At 45.7% G+C, this 21,373-nt stretch overlaps 1 protein-coding gene across 6 annotated transcripts in view; it reads right to left on the minus strand.

The window, feature by feature from the left end:
* Window positions 1-4,509: 4,509 nt before the first annotated feature.
* Window positions 4,510-21,373, minus strand: part of LOC140421129 (synaptotagmin-like protein 2) — a 169,658-nt gene continuing 152,794 nt past the window's right edge. For all 6 annotated transcript variants that reach the window (XM_072505555.1, XM_072505553.1, XM_072505557.1 and 3 more), the window contains 4 exons: window positions 18,961-19,039; window positions 15,899-15,998; window positions 14,885-15,090; window positions 4,510-7,437 (listed from right to left, as the gene is read on the minus strand). In XM_072505555.1, coding sequence (XP_072361656.1) covers window positions 7,292-7,437; window positions 14,885-15,090; window positions 15,899-15,998; window positions 18,961-19,039 — 531 coding nt within the window. In that variant the 3' untranslated portion in view covers window positions 4,510-7,291. The remainder of the gene's footprint in view (window positions 7,438-14,884; window positions 15,091-15,898; window positions 15,999-18,960; window positions 19,040-21,373) is intronic.

Genomic DNA, 21,373 nt, shown 5'->3' on the forward strand with positions numbered 1-21,373 from the left:
TGATGATCTTTCAGGAATCACTGGAGGCAGGAAGGGTCCCAGCGGACTGGAAGGTGGCTAATGTAACACCACTGTTTAAGAAGGGAGGGTGACAGAAGATGAGAAATTATAGGCCGGTTAGCCTGACTTCGGTCATTGGTAAGATTTTAGAGCCTGTTATTAAAGATGAGATCGCGAAGCACTAAGTGCATGGTAAAATAGGACTGAGTCAGCATGGCTTTGTCAATGGGATGTCGTGTCTGACAATCTGTTAGAGTTCTTTGAGGAGGTAGCAAGCAAGTTAGACAAAGGAGAACCAGTGGACGTGATTTTATTTAGATTTCCAGAAGGCCTTTGACACGGTGCCGCATAGGAGACTGATAAATAAGTTTAAGAACTCATGGTGTTCAGGGTAAGATCCTGACATGGATAGCAGATTGGCAGAAGGCAAAGAGTGGGGATAAAGGGATCTTTTTCAGGATGGCAGCCGGTGATTAATGGTGTGCTTCAGGGGCTGTGCTGGGACCACAACTTTTTACAACATACATTAATGATCTGGAAGAAGGTACTGAAGTTTTCAGATGATACAAAGATTTGTAGAGGAACAGGTAGTACTGAGGAAGCAAGGGGGTTGCAGAAGGACTTGGACAAGCTAGGAGAGTGGGCGATGAAGTGGCAAATGAAATACAATGTGGAAAAGTGTGAGGTTATGCACTTTGGAAGGAGGCATAGAGTATTTTCTAAATGGGGAAATGCTTCGGAAACAGAAACACAAAGGGACTTGGGAGTTCTTGTTCACAATTCTCTTAAGGTTAATGTGCAGGTTCAGTCGGCAGTTAAGAAGGCAAATGCAATGTTAGCATTCGTGTCAAACGGGCTAGAATACAAGACCAGGGATGTACTTCTGAGGCTGTACAAGGCTCTGGTCAGACCCCAATTGGAGTATTGTGAGCAGTTTTGGGCCCCATATCTAAGGAAGGATGTGCTGGCCTTGGAAAGGGTCCAGAGGAGGTTCCAAGAATGATCCCTGGAATGAACTTGTCGTATGAGGAACGTTTGAAGACTCTGGGTTTGTACTCATTGGAGTTTAGAAGGATGAGGGGGGGTCTTATTGAAACGTACAAGATACTGCGAGGCCTGGATAGAGTTGGATGTGGAGAGGATGTTTCCACTTGTAGGAAAAACTAGAACCAGAGGACACCATCTCAGATTAAAGGGACGATCCTTTACAACAGTTGAGGAAGAATTTCTTCAGCCAGAAGGTGGTGAATCTGTGGAATTCTTTGCCACAGAAGGCTGAGGAGGCCAATTCACCGAGTGTCTTTAAGACAGAGATAGATAGGTTCTTGATTAATAAGGGAATCAGGTTATGGGGAGAAGGCAGGAGAATGGGGATGAGAAAATATCAACCATGATTGAATAGCGGAGCAGACTCGATGGGCCAAGTGGCCTAATTCTGCTCCTATGTCTTATGGTCTTATGGCTGGTGCTGATGTCGTATTACTGAGTGGTGAACATAAAAAAAGTGTGTGTGTGTGTGTGTGTGGGGGGGGGGGGGGTGATGGAGGAGGCTTCCTGTGTATGTTCGGGTCTAAGGGCATTGGTTACAGCCCGTCTTCTGTTCTCTCTGGCCAGGTTCTCTCTGGGCCCGGTGGCATCCCTAAGAATTTGGGGTCAATTCAGGCAGCATTTGAAATTGGGAGCAATGTCACTACTGTCACCAATTTGTGGGAACTACAGGTTTGTACTGTCTGGGATGAATGCAATGTGTTCAATTTGGAAGAGGGAGGGGATCAATAGTTTCAGGGATTTGTTTGTGGAGGGCAGGTTGGGGGGGGGGGGGGGGGGCTGGAGAAAGTGGAGAAATTTCTATCACTAGGGGGAGTTTGTTCAAGTATCTGCAGGTGGGAAACGTGCGTAAGGAACTGTCTTTGTTCCCTCAGCTACCGCGACCTTATGGACAATATGCTATCTCTAGATGAGATAGGGGAAGGGAAGATATCCAATATATATGGGTGGTTGTTGGAGACAGGGAGAGTATCGTTAGAGGAAGTAAAGGGAAAGTGGGAGGAGGAGCTGGGCCCGGAGGGCGGGGGGTGGAGCGAGATCTTGCACAGAGCAAATTTACTTCTTGTGCCAGGCTGAGCCTGATACAGCTCAAAGTACTTCACAGGGCATACTTAACTAGAGCGCACATGAGTAGGTCATTCCCCAGAATAGAGGACAGATGTGAGCAATGTCTAAGGGGGCAGGTAAACCATTCAGACATGTTCTGGTCCTGCACTAAACTGTTTGGGTGTCCTTTTTTGAGACTATGTCAGAGATTGTGGGGTTCAGGCTGGAGCCATGTCCATTGGTGGCGATCTTCTCGCTGGCGCTTCTGGAGAGGAAGAGGACTGATGTCCTGGTCTTTGCCTCGCTGATTGCCTGGAAACAAGTCCTACTTGGATGGAGGTTGCCAGCTCCACCAAAGGCCTCGGTGTGGTTTGGGGGACTTGACAAGAGTTCCTGAAATTGGAAAAGATCAAGGATGTCATTAGTGGGCTGGAGGAAGGGTTCTATTCCAGGTGGAAGCCGTTCATCACCTTCTAGAAGGGATTGTTCATGGCCAGCAACAAGGGGGGGGGGAAGTTAACGGGGGTGGTATTAGAGGGGTTGGGTCTTGGATGGAATGGAGGGATTGAGAGATTATTTTAAAAAACATTGTATCTGTTCTGTTGGACTGTTTTGTATGTGATAAGCTGCACATTTTTTGAATAAAAATATTTATTAAAAAAAGACGAGCAGAGCCAGGGCTTGCGAAAACGCAATTGCTCCTACACTCATCATGTGACCCCCCCCCCCCCATTTTCAATGAGTTTGAAAAAGTAAATACTGAAATGACATTTTAATTACTACATGAAGTGACAAGTCAATTTAGGTACAGATGTTGGATTAATTGAGGATTGAAAGGCAGCTTGTAAGAAACATTTTCAAGCAAAATATTTCAAAAAATATTTATTAAAATCTGGAATTCATTGCCACAAGTAGTTAGTGAAATTGAGTCAAATCACAAATCTAAGAGGCAATTGGATGAACACAAAGAAATATTTCAAACACTGCAGGGACAGATCAGGGAAGTTGAGGTAAAATAGATGAGCAGCTAGCACAGTACAAAAACCTCTTTCTGTGCTGAATTTTCTGTCACGCAATTGGGAAGGAAACGACATAGCTGCAATAAGCAGCTGCAGAGTGTATGGGTAGGTTTTATTCTGAAAAGGAACATGGTACTGCTGTTATTTTCTTGTACTTCAGTGAGCTCTTTGTTCTCCACTCTGCTGTAATTATTTGCATCTGTAATACTACAATCACAATGCTTTGTGTATAAAACCTATGCACTTTTCTTCGCTTCTTGGAGATTCAATGCACTACACAACTGACTGACCAAGTGGCTTGACTGGAAATGATCTCTCGCTTTCACCTGTGAAGATTCACAGCTCAGGGATGCACCAATGTCTGGTGGAGTGTCAAATCACTTTTGTTTGACAGTTACTCTCAGAGAACAATGGGAATCAGGGGGAAACAGTCAATGGAAACCAGGGAGAAAACTGGTTGGAGTCATATCTAACATAAAAGGAAGATGGTTGTCATTGTTGGAAGTCAGGCATTTCTGCTCCAGGACATCACTGCTGGAGTGCCTCAGGTGTATGTCCCAGGTTCAACCATCTTCAGTTGCTTCATCAATGACCTTACTTCCATCACAAGTCAGAAGTTGGGATGATCGCAACTCCTCAGATACTGACGCAGTCCTTGTCCAAATGCAACAAGACCTGGACAATATCCTGGCTTGGGCTGACAAGTGGCAAGTAACATTCACACCACAAATGTACCAGACAATGACCATCTCCAATAAGAGAGAATATAACCATTGCCCCTAGACATTCAATGGCATTGCCATCACTGAATCCATCACTATCAGCATCCAGAGGGTTACCATTGACCAGAAACTAGACTAGGCATGTAAATATCATGGCTACCAGAGCAGGTCAGAGCTAGGAATCCTGTTGCTCCTCTTGACTTCCTAAAGCCTGTCCACCACCTACAAAGCACAAGTCAGGAGTGTGATTGAATACGCCCTATTTGCATGGACAAGTGCAGCTCCAACAAGAAGCTTGACACCATCTAGGAAAAAACAGCTTGCTCGATTGCTGCGTACAGAATGCTGGAATTCACATGAGTGTAATGGAATACTCTCCGCTTGCTTGGATGAGTGCAGTTCCAAGAATACTCAAGAAGTTCAACACCACCCAGGACATAGCAGCCTGCTTGATTGCTACCCCTTCTACACTCACTCACTCCACCAACGATTAACAGTGGCAGCAGTGTGTACCAACTACAAGATGCATTGCAGGAACTCACCAACGTTCCTTAAGCAGCAACTTTAAAACCCACGACCACTACCTTATAGAGAGACACTTTGGGAAAGGAGAAAAAGGCAGTTTAAACAAAAAAAATACTGATGAGCACTGAAAAATAGAAAACAGGACACCATTAAGAAGTCAATTAAATTTATTACATCACAGATAAACCCACATATTCTAATGGATTCTCCCTGTAAATGTATCTTGATTTTACATTTTCAGGGATTAATTCATCCTGAAATAGCTTTTAGACCGTCAACAGATACAAAAGTGTGACATATTTAATATTGTTTAAATCACCCACCATTGTTCTTGAATGAAATTATAGCCCAGCCTTTCACTTCTCATTTCTTCAGTTCAATTTGAAAAAAAACAATATTAGCATCACGTGCCAAAAGTCAAAATCAACTCCATTGAGATCCATTGATTTTGCACCCAGAGGCTATTCTGAACTTAGGTTTGGGGCCAGGGAAAACCATTATGTTTTCTTATTAAAAATTAAATACCAGCTAATCAGACAGAAATATATAACATGTAAACATTGAAATGCAAATTGTGTCAGAAAATAGCAGCGACAAACCATTAAGTAATGGTGTAAAGTTAAACAGATTTTTAAAAATATTATAAAGGAGATAAAGAAAACAGTCTTATTTCAATTCTTTGGTGTTCATTCATGCCTTCCTTGCTTAGCAAATCAATTTTTTCAGGGCAGAAAATTACAGGGAGGAGTGGAAGTTTTTTCCATTAGTCAAATATAGTCCACTCATAACTGGAGTGATAAATAGCTGCCTTGTCCATCAACAAGAATATCAGAGGGTTGGACCCAAATGTGCTTGCTACTGGTGTCAAAAATCACTCGCCTTTCATTAATATGTCCAGTTAGTTGATTGGGTTGTTAAATATAGCTGGTGAGGGGAAAGAGAGGAAGGGATTCATAAATATTGCCACTGTGAAAGAGACAAACTAGGATGGCATTTCATCTATTTCAATTAGAGCTTTAAAACATTACAGAAAGTTCCCAACCACTGTGTTCGGCTGACTAGATGATACAAAATGAATGAAGCAGTGTCGCCATACTTAAAGCTCACCCCAAGCACTTCACTGTTCTCCAGGAAATGTTTCAAGTATGAATTCCTGTCATGAGATGAAGGGATCATGATACATGCAGCAAAGGCAATGCTGGTGGTTAAATGCACAGCAGCACACGATGAAACAAGGAGGTTACAATGTTACTGGCGGGGGAGCTGCGCCATTTCCAAAAAGCATTGTTTGCCTCCTTTCTGTTAATGTTGCAATAATAAAACAAGGACATTTCGGAATGCAAAGTGTGTGCTGCTGTACAACACTGGGAATAATCCAAATATTTGGAAGAGTCGAGAAAAACAACCAAAAGGGAATCAAACAAATATTAAATCCTCGATTGAACTTGGTAATGAAACAAGTAATTATCTAACTGGGCTATTTAGCAGCTACATTTCTCCTATAGTCCTCCAGGTGCAGCAGTGTTTCTCTAACCCACTTTAGCCAGCTGCATGTTATGACTCATGAACTGGCACTATTTATGATCCTTTTCCAACACAGCCTTTTCCTATGGTATTTATTTGCTCAACCACATCAGTAGTGGTACATCTGTAAGGGAAGTAAATGTAGCATTTAGACTTTGTGCAAAAGCTAAATAGCTAAATATGCTCTATTAATATATACAAGAGTCAGTTAAAGTACATGAACTGAGCACGATTTCAGCAGAAACCTCTCACAAATGATAACTAATGGAGGTAAAAGCCCATGCACTAAATAGAAGACTCTTTTAATACAAAATACAAGAGAAGAGCCACCCTCCAACATTACTAATGATTTACCCGAGTTAGTGAATTTCATCCCGCTCAGAAGCTACTGCTATTTCTCCAATTTCCAGTACAGATCTGTGTGCATGTAGCATTTCTTTGGGCCTGCTTGCAGCCCATTCAACTGCTTAATATAACCAGCCCTGAAATTCAGTCTCAAATACTGTTCAGTTAGAAAAGCAAGAGCTTTTATTAGAACGCATGCAAAGGCTGAAAAGGTTCTTATTCATTTACCAAGCCCCCCCACTCAGTAACTTTCTGGGTGGCATATCCAAATCCAGCAGCTCACCGTAATGGGAGATGACAGATGCCTACATTCCATCATTCTTTGGTGCAAAATATTGGAGTGTTCCTGAGAATATTTTGAACAAGACAATGATACAAAGCAATATACTATGGATGCTGGAAATCTGAGCTCTCAGAAAGTGCTGGGAGTACTCAGCATCTCAGACAGCATCTTTGGAGAGGGAAACAAAGCTAACGTTTCAGTTTGATAACCCTTCATTTGTGATCGGACAAAGGTGCCGGCCCTGAAATGTCAACTCTTGTTACTAGCTCCACAGATGCTGCCAAGCCTGCTGAGTATCGACCACATTTATTTATTTCAGCAAGACAATGTTCAGGAGTGGAGAGAAACGTTACTAAAAAGCAATAAGCCAGACCATTTGTCCAATGATTTGTGCTATTATATGTCCAGTGTAACTGTTGAGGCCTATAATCAGGGAAGAGGCCTAATGATGATTCACAGAAAATAATGACAATGTGAGGAAGGCTCATGAGAAAACGGCTGTGAAAATGTAGATACTTAATGACTGCGCTGGAATACAAAAGACTTTCAGAAAATAGTTTCTGTACAAACATTTGAAATGGCTTCTCTAAAAGGAATTCAAAATTCAAATCTACAAAGGCAATAGATTCAGTCATTTCAGAAGGTTAAATATTTGGAACAGAAAAATAGCATGACCTGATTCATGTTATCATGTCTACTAAGTGCATTTATCAGTCGTTGATTGATTGATTGACAAATTAAATTTTGGCAGTAGAGTTTTTTTTGCACAAAGTGCTATTTCATTTCAGCTTCTTGCCTCCCAGTTGAGGCCGAAGTAGCAGGGACCCGGGTATCCATTCATTGGGACTGAACACCATTTCTTGCCAAAGAGCCACCTCTTCCTCTGTGGAGTCCATCCATTCTACTGGGATTCCATAACTACATCCTGCAAAATATAAACATGAACAGTGTGAGGGTTCACTCACCCTAGTGACCACAGACATACATACCAATTTCTACCCTCCCATAAGTCCCGAAAGACGTGCTATTAGGTAATTTGGAGTTTCTGAATTCTCCCTCTGTGTACCCGAACAGGCGCCGGAATGTGGCGACTAGGGGCTTTTCACAGTGACTTCATTGCAGTGTTAATGTAAGCCTGCTTGTGACAATAAAGATTATTATGAGTGTCAGATTCATGACCAGGAATATTTCTTCTTTTTAAAAAAAATATTTTATTGAGGTATTTGAAAATTTTTATAACAGTAACATAAACAATGACATCAACATGGTAGAATAAACATTTCCCCCACCAGCCCAATCTTCACACACCTCAACCGTACAACAACAATCCACCCCCCCCGCCCCCAATCCAGAATACTGCATCTGCTGACATTTTAATTTTCCCCGAGAAATTCGACGAACGGCTGCCACCTCCGGGTGAACCCTAACTCTTACTGCAAACTTTATTTTCTCAAGACTGAGAAACCCAGCCATGTCACTAACCCAGGTCTCTACACTCGGGGGCTTCGAGTCCCTCCACATTAATAAGATCCGTCTCCGGGCTACCAGGGAGGCAAAAGCCAGGACGTCGGCCTCTTTCGCCCCCTGAACTCCCGGATCTTCTGACACTCCAAAGATCGCTACCTCTGGACTCGGCACCACCCGTGTTTTTAGTACCGTGGACATTGCCTTAGCAAAATCCTGCCAAAACCCTCTAAGCTTCGGGCATGCCCAAAACATGTGGACATGATTTGCTGGGCTTCCCGCGCACCTCGCACACTTATCCTCAATCCTGAAGAACTTACTCATCTTAGCTGCTGTTATGTGTGCTCGGTGGACTACCTTAAATAGTATCAGGCTAAGACTGGTGCATGATGAGGAGGTATTAACCCTGCTTAGGGCATCTGCCCATAGCCCCTCCTCTATCTCTCCTCCTAGCTCGTCCTCCCACTTGCCCTTAAGCTCCTCCACCGGAGTTTCCTCCGCCTCCGAAAGCTCCTGGTAAATATCCGATACCTTCCCCTCTCCCACCCAGGTACTGGAAACTATTCTATCCTGTATCCCCCGTGGCGGCAGCAACGGAAAGGCCGGCACCTGTTTTCTCAGGAAATCTCGCACCTGCAAATAACTAAACCCATTCCATGCTGGCAATTTAAATTTATCCACCAAAGCTTTCAAGCTGGGAAAGCTCCCATCTATAAATAGATCCCCCATGGAGTCGGACACCTTAGGAACTTTCAAGCGGTTATTGGATAGGCACATGGAGCACACCAGAATGACAGGGAGTGGGATAGCTTGATCTTGGTTTCGGACAAGGCTCGGCACAACATCGAGGGCCGAAGGGCCTGTTCTGTGCTGTACGGGTCTATGTTCTATCCTTCTAATTCCTGCCCTCTGCCAACTCCAGAACCCGCCATCTAGCCTACCCGGTACAAACCTGTGGTTATTATAAATCAGGGTCCAAATTCCCGTAACAGCCTCCCCGAACAGGCGCCGGAATGTGGCGACTAGGGGCTTTTCACAGTAACTTCATTTGAAGCCTACTTGTGACAATAAGTGATTTTCATTTTTCAAATCGAATGCTCCCTCCCCTCTTTTATATCTTCTCCATTGCCCCCAGGTCCTCAGAGCCGCCAGTACCACCAGATTTGTGGATTATCAGGTCGGCGAGAACGGCAGAGGTGCCGTTATCAGTGCTCCCAAACTGGTGTCTTTACATGACGCCGTCTCCATCCGCTCCCTTGCCGACCCCTCCCCCACTACCCACATTCTAATCATGGCTATATTAGCCGCCCAGTAGTAATTGCAGATGTTTGGCAGCGCCAACCCATCCTTCCCCCGGCTGCGCTCCAGCAACACTTTCTTCACTCGCGGGGTTTTACCCGCCCACACAAAGTCCGAAATAATCTTATTCACCCACTTGAAAAAGGCCCTCGGGCCGAAGATGGGGAGGCACTGAAAGACAAACAGAAATCTGGGGAGGACCGTCATTTTCACGGTCTGTACCCTCCCCGCCAGTGATAGCGGGAGGCATGTCCCATCACTTAAAGTCCCCTTCCATTTGTTCTACCAACCGGGATAGGTTTAACTTGTGCAGTGCCCCCCCATTCCCAGGCCACCTGGATTCCCAGATATCCAAAGCTCTTCCCTACCATTCTAAGCGGTAGCCAACTCACTTTTCCTCATGTTCAATTTATACCCTGAAAATTGCCAAATTCCCCCAAGGTTCGCATTACTTCCCCCAACGGGTCCGAAATGTACAAGAGCTGGTCATCTGCATAGAGCAAGACCCGGTGCTCCGCCCCTCCCCGAACCAGCCCTTTCCAGTTCCTGGAGGCTCTTAACACCATGGTCAATGGCTCTATGGCCAGATCAAACAGTAACGGGGAGAGGGTGCACCGTTGCCTCGTCCCTCGGTGTAGTTTAAAATATCCCACCTCAGCCGGGTTGTACGCACATTCACTACTGGTGCCTGATAGAGCAACCGCACCCAGTCAACAAAGCCCTCACCAAACACAAACCTTCCCAGCGCCTCCCACAGGTAATTCCACTCCACCTGATCAAAATCCTTCTCCGCAAACATCACTACCACCACTTCCTCTCCTTCTGAGGGCAACATAATAACATTCAGAAGCCTTCAAACATTGGCCTCGAGTTGCCTGCCCTTCCCCTCCATCCCAGCCGGGGGCTCCGACTCATATAATTTACTATAAAAGTCCTTAAACACCTTGTTCACCCCCGCTGGGTCCAGGACTGTATTACCGTCTCTACTCTTTACTTTACCTATCTCCCTGGCCGATGCTCTTTGCCTGAGCTGGTGCGCCAACATTCTGCTTGCCTTTTCCCGTACTCATAGATCCCCCCCTCCCTTGCCTTCCTCAACTGTTCCAATGCTTTCCCTGTGGTCAACAGCCCAAACTCCACCTGTAACCTCCGCCGCTCCCTCAGTAGCCCCGCGCCCGGGGCCTCCGAGTATCTCCTCTTCACCTGGAGTATCTCCTCAACTAACCTGTCCTTCTCAGCCTGTTCCATCTTTTCTCTGTGGGCCCGTATCGAGATTAGTTCCCCTCTGACTACTGCCTTCAAAGCATCCCAGACCGTCGCTGCACAGACCTTCCCCGTATCATTTGTTTCCAGGTAGTTCTGGATGGACTTGTTAACCCATCCACAGATTGTTTCGTCTGAGAGAAACCCCACATCCAATCTCCACAGCGGGCGTTGCCCTCTCTCCACACTAACCCGTAGATCCACCCAGTGCGGGGCATGATCCGACACGGCGATTGCCGAGTACTCAGTATCCACCACCCCCGGTATTAGAGCCCTGCTCAGAACAAAATAGTCGATGCGAGAGTATACCTTGTGGACATGTGAAAAATGGAAAACCCCTTCGTCCTCGGCCGTGCAAATCTCCATGGGTCTACTCCCCCCCCCTCATCTGTTCCATAAAACCTTTCAATTCCTTTGCCGCAGCCGGCCATCTCCCTTTCCTGGATTTTGACCGGTCCATTTCCGGATCATCCCAAAGCATCTGGGATGCTTTGAAGGCAGTAGTCAGAGGGGAACTAATCTCGGTATTGATGTCCCCTCCCATGATCAGGTTATGTGACTCATAAGTCTGGGATCTTACCTAACACCCGCCTCATAAATTCCACGTCGTCCCAATTCGGAGCATACATGTTTACAAGTACCACTCGCACCCCCTCCAGCTTCCCTCTCACCATTATGTACCTACCCCCCTTGTCTGACACGATTCTCCCTGCCTCGAATGCCACTCGTTTGCTGATCAAGATCGTTACCCCCCTGGTCTTTGAGTCCAGTCCTGAGTGGATCACTTGGCTAACTCATCCCTTCCTCAAGCCCGTCTGGTCTGTAACCTTTAGGTGTGTCTCTTGTGGCATTGCCACGTCCGCCTTCAGTTCCCTCAAATGTGCGAACATGCGAGACCTCTTGACCGGCCCATTCAGTCCTCTCATGTTCCATATGATCAGCCTGGACGGGGGGCTTCCAACCCCCCACCCCCTGCCGACTAGCCATCACCCTTTTTAGGCTAGCCTCGAGCTCGGGCCCTCCGCTTCCTCAAGTCCCCACTTGGGCTGCCGCCATTCCTGACCTCCCATTTGTCTCCCAGTAACCGTTCCTCCCCTGTCAGAAAAGCAGCTCCCCCCGCCCCCCTAGCAACAAGACTAGAAACCCAATCCCCCAAGTCAAGCTCCAGCTTGACACCTGCTCACCCCCACTGTGCTTCCGAGAGTCAGCTGACCCATGCTGACTCGGTAGCTCCTGCCCCTGTCACCAAGTATCTGTCTCCCTATTGTTTTCTCCTCTCTCCCCCCACATGAATAAGCATTTTAAAAGCATCCCATTCCCCAGTAAACAAACATCATAAAAAACAGTGACAAAACAATCACTTTAGAAAAATAGTCACCCAAAAAGCAGAACCAAATTCAAAGCCCATCCCCCCTCTAACAAGGTCCCTGCAAGACAAAGCAACCTTTAACCATTTAACCATGGTTAACATTTAACCATCCACACAGCCCATTATTTCACATAGAGCTACTTACATTTATACAATCCAGCACCACAAATCGCTGCCACAGTACTTCTCTAAGGCTTAAGTGTATTTTAATTCACCTCCAGCTTAATTTCTTTAATAAAGGTCCATACAAAGTAGAAGTCCCATTCCTCATGTATGACCCACAGACGGGCTGGGTACAGCATCCCGAACTTCACCCCCCTTCTTAAAGAGGGTCGTTTTTGCCCGATTGAACCCAGCTCACCTCTTGGCCAAATCCGCTCCCAGGTCCTGATAGATGCGCAACTTACAGTTCTCCCACTTGCTGCTCCATTCTTTCTTGGCCCACCTCAAAACGTGTTCATTGTCCATGAAACGGTGAAAACGTACCACAATGCCCCTCGGCGGCACGTTCACTCTGGGCTTCCTCGCGAGGGCTCTGTGCGCTCTGTCCAGTTCCAGGGGCCGAGGGAACGCCCCAGCCCCCAACAACTTCTCCAACATATCCGTCACATAGGCCCTCACATCCGATCCCTCACTGCCTTCAGGGAGGCCAACAATTCTGAGATTCTGCCTCCTGGACCTATTCTCCAGGTCCTCCAGCTTCTCCTGCATTCTTTTCTGGCGGTCGCTCATCATCCCTACCTTGCTTTCCGTCACGGTTATATACTCCTCGTGCTCGGACAACTTTTGTTCCACCTCCTGGATCACTCTCCTGTGGGTTTCCTGATTCTGAACCACTTGATCAATCAAAGCCTTAATTGGGTCCAGCGTGACCTTCTTCAGCTTGGCAAGCAATCCTCGAAAAACCTCACCAGCTGCTCCATCGACCACTGTGCCGTCTCCCCGCGGCCCTGCTGCCCCGCCATGCTGTCCCGTGTTACCAGCTCTGCTTGCGTCTCCCTTATAGGACTTTGTCGTCTCACACGGCCACGTCTAGTCCAATTCTCCATATACCAGAGGGGGATTTCTCCTTACTGTCTCACTCTTCACCGATTTATCCCATAAAATCCGGGGAACAAAACGGGGAAAAAAGGTCCATTACAGGCTATCAAATGTGCGACCTACTCCTCCATGGCCACCACTGGAAGTCGACCAGGAATATTTAAAACAACAGGCTAGGCGCAGAGGAAAAGTGCTCTTAATTTGAGATCATGATGGGACTAGGTTAATCACAGGCAATGTTGATAAGTTGAGCCATAGGGAATTTCTCCCTTTTTGTTTGCTGTGATGGTGGCAAGGATATGGGAGATCGGCACAATTCCCCCTTCTCAATGGCTTGGCAGCTGTGATCACATATCTTGTTGAATATTCCATTCTTCAGAGCGTACTGCGAATGTTGAGATGCTCAAGCCAGCCCTACCTTAGCAGTGCCCGACTCTCCCGTTGCTGCTGTTGAGGCTCCAGGAGACACCGGCCCATGCCATCCTTAAAAGGATTGCAAATGGAGAGGCAGCCAATTAGGAGGCTGATGCACTTCTGCTGATTGTGGGTTCAGGATCCACCTTCGGTCCTAACAACGTAGCCATAATGCCCACAGTAAAATCCAGAGCAATATACTGGAGGGGGTGAGAAGCTGCCTCACCAAACATTTACTAAAAAGCAATGTCAAATTAAGCATTGAATTTTCGGGAGACTCTAAATGAGTAATTGGCAGTGGAATGGTCAACAAAATCATTCCTGCTAGCAGTAGTGACTTGTCAATGTGGTCCACAGTATTGTATCATGTGGAAAATGCATTTCTGTTTCATGCACAAATTAGCATTCCATGCATCTACATCCAATCCTGAAGGTTAACTGCAAAAGTTACACGATGATCATGAAAATATGGATGCCTATTTATCCCTTTGTCACTAGATGACGTCGGGCACAATAAATCTTAACTCCCACAACAATAAGGAAATAAACAGGACTAATGGTAGAGATATCCAGTGTAACCCTTTCCAACTGCCTGTTTAAGATTTAAGCTGGGATAAGTTGATGTTACCTCTAGATTAATGATCATAGAAATAAAGCAGACTTTCTTTTCTCCATGCCACACCATCCATGTAACTCTAAACCTCAATTCTGCCAACCTGTTTTCTCAAACTTGGCACCTTTTGGCTAAAGTTCGGTACTCAGCAGAGCTCCACCCCCCAACCCCCCCTCACATCTGAATCACCAAAAGAATGTTTCTTTCCCTCCCCCCTTCACCTCCAAAACCTTGTCCACTCCCTTTTTGCCCCAATCCCCATGGTTGTTGAAGACTTAATTTCTACAAAACTCCCTTTGATACCCAACCCATGTCCACAAACTATAGGCCATTTAAAACCCCATTGTCCATCTTTTCTCCTGCACAGTATGTCATTAGGTCATGTATTTCTCTGATTCCATCATCCCGTGAATTACTATATCATTGTCATTATTTCAAACTCCGCTCATGGCCTTGTCCCATCCAGTCTCCTCCAAACTGTTAGGAATGGGTTACGAGACATTCCAATTACATATCAAATTGGTGTTAAGTATCCAATAATTGACACTGGCATGTAAAGGGGTTGCAGGTAGAACTTGAGGCGGTGATAGTTTTGTATGGAGTGTGCTCAAGGAAAAATGAACCCATTTGGGAAAGAAGCAGAACTCTTGACTCTTTACTCAACAGCGGCCCTGAACCAGCAGACTCCACATGCAGCCTCCTGTACAATACTTGTTTGATCATCAATTTCACTTTGGTTCCTTTGTAGGCATCAGCGACAGGAGACAGTCTTTGCCCACACTAATCAAATTGAATCCCAGGCGCAGTATTGGTCAATCAGCATCTACAACCAGATCGACTACCTGGTCACGGAGAACGACAGACCTCTAAAGAAAATTCCACAAGCACAAACAAGAACGGTCCCCTTACCAGTGCCGAAGCCCAGTCGGAGTCCACCCAGAAAATGATTGGTCAGTTTTTCATGGTCCCATACTGTCAGCTCAACACAAGCTTCCTTAAGATCTTCTGGTCTAAAGCCATCATACACAATGGTATGGTTATAAATTGGGTTGGTGTCCTTCTTCACAATCCGAGTCTTCTGGTAGCTCTTCTTACTTGTGTCGGGAAGCACATAACTGAGGAGAGGATAACATAATGAGGGAAGTTAGAGTGGTCTTATGGGGTGGGGTTGGGGTGGGGGTGGTAAGAGAGATTCCAGTCTTGGTTGGGGGAGGGGGCAATTGACACCCATTATTCCTGACTCCACCATGGGTTAGTGGTGTCCCAGGGGTTACATAGGAGTCACACGGCTTTCCCTTGCCTCTCAAAGGCCAGGTTTGCTTGTGGCCCAGGCGGGGGCGGGGGGGGGTCTCGCACATTCACTCATGCCTGATCAAAAGCTTTGGCAACAGGAAGGGTGTGCGGATTGGTGGGGGGGGGGGTTGCTTACTGCTGAAAGACACACTCAGACCTTGCCCCACCTCGCAACCCCCCCAAGCTCAACCTTTATCCCACCACTCATCTTTGGTCTGTGATCCCAGGGTAATGCTGGACCTCTGGTGGGTTCATTGCCATCACTCCCACTGGCAGCATGAGGAACTGCTGACCTCTGATTGGTTGGCAGCTCACATGGGGGGGGCTTCCACCAACGGGAACCTTAATCCGGAGTAAGGCTTGACAGTGACCACCTGTGTGCCTGAAGAGCACTTGGCTCAGTCGGACCTCCCCGACAGACCTAATGGGGGTTCCTCGCCGGTTCTCCAAATGGTGGGCAAGATCCGTGTCAACCTGACAGACCCTCAGCCGGTGTCTGATTTATGAATGACAAATAATAGTTGAGACAATGAGAAGTAAATTCCCCTTTCCCTCCAAATCTCTCTGTGGATTTGAAAATAGTCTATGAATTCTATGTAGGATATACATTAGAGAAAGCCATTAAAGTACCATTTCACAAATGAATCAACTCCAGATGATCGAAGCTGGGGCAAATCCCTGGCATTTTTCATCCAGATGTGTACCTCTCCAGTGGGCGGATCGCCAGCACCTTAATACATTACATAAAAACTCAAATTAATCCTTTCAAAACAAAATATAATTACTCTGAAAAACAGTGATGTAAATTAAAAATACTAGGTGGAATTGAAGAAATATATCAAGGTGTTTCTGTCATTTTGTCTTTGATCAGGACTAAATCCTCCTTGCTCCACTGCAAAAGGATTCTGAGCAAAAAGAATGTTCTCCAAGGTCATGGTGCCATCACCATACAATCTGCTATGTACAAGAAAGCAAAGTGGGCATGAGACCGGATGGCCCTCAGTCCTCTTGCCTACCAGAATGAACAGGAATAAATTGCACTTGAAGTGCAGTGATCAGGCAAGGGGCAGGGCTGTATTAATTACCAGTAAGTAGCAGTACAGCGATCAGAAGATTTTGAAACCTTCCATTACTGATTCTCCAGAAATATTTACCCTGCTCATTGCAAATCTAAAAATGGTAAGAACGCAAGTGTCGTAGCCAGGTAAACTGTATAGAGACACCAGGGAAAAAAGTATCTGCGTCACTAATCACTCCAATCTACCCATTTCACTTGGATGATAAATGTTAATTTGATTACGCGTTACTCATTTAGTTTATCAGGAGTTAAGAAGTGGCGTTGACAGATGTCCCACTCTGGATGAACCAAATGCTGTAGCTCTAGAGAAAGATACGAGCAGCACAAGCAAGGAAAGAGGGCTAGTCTCGACATCAGAGGTCACCCTTGGTCAGGGCAGTCCCATTTTATTTATAGCAAACTATCGCACAGACTCACAGATTATGGTTTTACATGTCTTTGCCCTCCACTTCCCACGGTGATATCTTTTCAATGAGATTAGAGATCACAAATGCTCAAACTAATTTTGAAAAGCTATTGGGCGGGATTTCCCGGCTGTTCATGCCGGCGGGAAATTCCGGTCCGGAGAGGAGGGGTGCAGTCAATGGGAAATCCCATTGACAATAGCCGGCTGGTAGATCCTGCTGGTGGGCTGCCTCCGCCGCCAAAAAACACCCTGTCAAATCCCGCCCATTGTTTTATTTATATGGGGAAAACGTAACTGCCGCAATAAATGTCCTTTTTGATTGATCCCAACACTTCACCTTCTCAGCATAGCTCCATACAAGTTTCCCCCATACACCACCTTTTGATCCTATTTATCTTATTTGCTTCAATGGGCTTTCCGGTTCACTTGCCCGAAGCAGCTAGTACCCATGTGCAAATGTTCAGTCTAAGTTCACTATATCTTCACTATTTTTAAAATATATCCCCTAGTTTCTGAGTGTTTTGCCTGGATTAACTGTCCAGACCGTAAGATTTATGAAATGAAAAAATGAAATGAAAATCGCTTATTGTCACAAGTAGGCTTCAAATGAAGTTACTGTGAAAAGCCCCTAGTCGCCACATTCCGGCGCCTGTTTGGGGAGGCTGGTCCCAAATCCTTGCCACCATCACGAGAACAACTTAATTTAATTAACCTATCCTTTTAAGATTTCATCCATAATAGCAATAATTAACATGATATTATTATGTTCTAGTGAAATTCATTTCTGAATTTTACCTCAACACTTGATTGTTCATCCCAGCATTAGATACAGAGGATTCTAATTTGGACAGAACAACAACTCAAGCCTTTAGAATTCTACAAATTGTTATCTTCCATTCATCATTCCTCCATTGAATTGTGAATCCACTAGGCTAGAGGAACTGGTTCCACATGTGTACATGTGCATTCACTAACATGTATATACATACGAATTAGGAGCAGCATTCATTCCCTCAAGCCTGCTCCGCCATTCAACAAGATCATAGCTGGTTTGATTGTAACTTCAACCCTGCATTCCTGCCTAACCCCAATAACCTTTCACCCCCCTGTTAAACAAGAATTTATTTAGCTCTGCCTTAAAAACATTCATATACTCTGCTTCCACTGCCTTTTGAGGAAGAGAGTTTCAGGGACTCATGATCTTCAGAGATAAAGATTCTCTTCATCTCTGTCTTAAATGAGCGACCCCTTCTTTTTAACGTGACCCCTTGTTCTAGATTCTCTGACAAGAGGAAACAACCTCCCCACGTCCATCCTGCCAACACACCGTGCTAAGTTTTTGTAGTTGTTTCAATAAAATGAAAAAGGTGTCTTTATACAATGTTCTTTATCCAGCAGCTATCGTTTAGTAAGAGGGATTCCTGCTTACTAGCGAAATGGTAAAGTGTGGGGCGGGCAGTCTTTGTCCAACACTGTTGCATGTAAAGGAAATCTGGAGACATGATAAATCTCCCAGAAAATGGAGGTGAAAACTGACATCTATCAGCATTTTCTACTGTACAAATGGAAGTGCTGGATTAAAAAAAGTAACCGGGTATTTGCATGTTGATGGACTGCTGTCACAGAATGCTAGAACAGTGGGCAGCACTGTTGCTTCACAGCGCCAGGGTCCCAGGTTCGATTCCCAGTTTGGGTCACTGTCTGTGTGGAGTCTGCGCGTTCTCCCCATGTCTGCATGGTTTTCCTCTGGGTGCTCTGGTTTCCTCCCGAAAAACATGCTTGTTAGGTGAAGTGGACGCTCTGAATTCTCCCTCAGTGTACCCGAACAGGCGTCGGAGTGTGGTGACTAGGAGATTTTCACAGTAACTTCATTGCAGTGTAATGTAAGCCTACTTGTGACAATTATTATTATTAAAACACAGGTTTAGGTTTTTGCAGCATTCAGCAAAGGCTGCACACAAGTGACCCAGCAGGAGACAAGAAGTTGAAAAACAATATATCCAGTACCTTCTCTGGAGTTTTCAAAGATCGCTCATAAATCTGACATTTTGTTTTAGAAAAAGGAAGAGTCTATTGATAAGGGGCGGGGTTCTCCCATTCATGGGAAGCAGCACTCAAAACGAGAATGGGGGACAATGCCACTGGAATTTATATGCTCTTTGCTGGACCATACTTTGAAGCACTATTGAAAGGTAGATTGATTTTTACCTAAAGTGCATGGTGGTACATATTTGATGGCAAGGTTTATTTCCCCTCTGTGATCTATTCCAACGCCCACAGCAGGACACTGCAACAGAAAGTTTTTTTTAAAATTGAAAGTTGCACAACAAGTGATTCATTTAGTCATAGTTTGCTTATTTGATAATCAATGGAAAAATGCCTACTCAGAAAGGAAAACCGCATTGTCACTACAGAATTATTGATTGAACATTCCATTATTTTTCCTCTCCACTCAAAATATTCACTGGCCTGATATTTTGTTTTAGAAAAAGGAAGAGTCTATTGATAAGGGGCGGGACTCTCCCATTCGGCAGCAGAGTGTCCACGGCGTCGGAAACACAATGGGGTGAACGGGCCGCTGGGAGTACCGATTCTGGCCCCTACAGGGGGCCAGCACGGCACTGGAGCGGTTCCCGTCGCTCCAGCCTCCCATTCCAGCGCGAACTGTGCACCGCGCCAACCTGCGCATGCGCGGTGGCATCCCTCAACATGCCGGCCCCGACGCAACATGGCGCGGGAGTTCAGGGGCCGGCACGTAAGAAAATAAGCCCAGGGAGCGAGAGGCCGGCCCGCCGATCGGTGGGCCCCGATCGCGGGCCAGGTCCCATTCGAGGCACCCCTCGGGGTCAGATCTCCCCCCCCCCCCCCCCTGGCCGCCTCCCGACACTGCGTGCAGAGTTCCCGCTGGCTGCGACCAGGTGTGGACGGTGCCGGCGGGACTCTGCCCGGCCGGAGAATCGGCGGCCTGGCCGCCTGGAGCGGCCCGCAACCGGCGCCGCGCCAATCATGCCGGCGTCGGGGCGGCGTGGCGTGGTTGCGGGGATTCTCCAGCCCGGCGCAGGGCTGGGAGTATCCCGCCCAAGATATCACTACCAATCTCAAATGGAGAACGTGCAAGATGTCCTTGACTTTGCCTTTTGAATAGTAATGAATGCAGTTCATTGCAACATTAATCTAAAAATCTATATATTAGATACCTTGCACAATCCCAAAATATTTACTTACTGTTGTCAAAGTTTACCATATGTTGGTTAACTCCCTTGCACCCCACCCATTGTAAATTCCTACATCCACATTTTGAATTGAAAATATCTACGACAATTTGTCACCCTAATGACACCCTCCTGCCAGAGGTGGCAGTATTGTACGCCATTTTGATGATTTCCAAAACCTCCAGGAGCAGAATTTTACTGCCATGTTACAGCAAGGGAGGGGCAGTAAAACGTGGCGACACATTCAGAATTCCATCAACTCCAGCGGGAAAGGAGAACCCCGCCGGCGAGAGGGGTCGTAAATTTCCACCCCAGGTGTACGGCAGAAAAACTCTTAGAGAGAATATTTTGTTTGTATAGTGCCCAGACATGATAGCTTGTGGCATTGCCCACCCCAGTGGGAACAACATAAGTCAGCAAACACAGCACAAAACTTTTCTTCCGAAGCTTTAATCAAACCTAATTATCCTTTTCCCAAAGACAGAACTTTCGCCATTTATCTGTAAGTAACTAAGAAGGACAAAAGGTGAGAGGTTAAAATGGGGACTAAATATTGTACACCTATATCTTATTTAAACAACTTACCACTGCATACCCAAGTTTAATTATCACTAGCTCTCGAAACCATCTTCACCCTCCAGTGCCACAGGAGATTTGTGCTGCTGTGCATATCATCCCAAGGCAGCTTTGAACCAATTTTTGGACTGAATGCATTATTTTGTCTTCAGATGTAATCCAGCAGCTGGGTTACTGCCCAGGTGTATTAGTTGAAGATCTCTCTCTTTGGTTGCAATGTAGGACTTTAGCCAAGATATCTTAAAGAACATTACTTAATTGTGTATCACTAAGGTCGAAGGTGGTGCTTAAAGTTCTCTTTCACCTATTCACATTGCTCAAAACATTTAATTAATTCAATTGGTAAGGAATAAGAACAAAATGGACCATGATAGGCTGGAGCAGTTGTCCAGCTTCTGGTTAGATTTGCTCTTGCAAATTTAGCTTTGTAACTTCTTTTGATTGGCAGGTTGCTAATAATCTCACAGCAAAGGAATTTTGGAAAGGTGGTAAGGGCCCTGCCGGCTGCAGTTTGACATCAATCTTGTCCCACACAATAAATGATCATCTCAATTTGCATTTATTCTTACAATCCCCAATTCCACTCCAGCTCTTCATTCAGTCCTAGTTTGTACTCTGAAGAAAGCCAGCAAAGTGAATGGAATATCGGAAAGCCTCTTTTGGATTAGCCAGACTTCAGGGAAACAGAATTAGCGGTTCACCTGAACAACGCTTTTGCCTGAGCGATTTGTGGGCTCGATCCAGCTCGATTCCACCCTCCCCCACAAGGCTCGAGAGGTTTCCGAATCAGACGATGATTCTTTGTTTGTCTGCTGCCTGATTTTGTACTTTTT

Source organism: Scyliorhinus torazame, chromosome 5 (assembly GCF_047496885.1).
Source record: "Scyliorhinus torazame isolate Kashiwa2021f chromosome 5, sScyTor2.1, whole genome shotgun sequence".
NCBI lineage: Eukaryota > Metazoa > Chordata > Chondrichthyes > Carcharhiniformes > Scyliorhinidae > Scyliorhinus > Scyliorhinus torazame.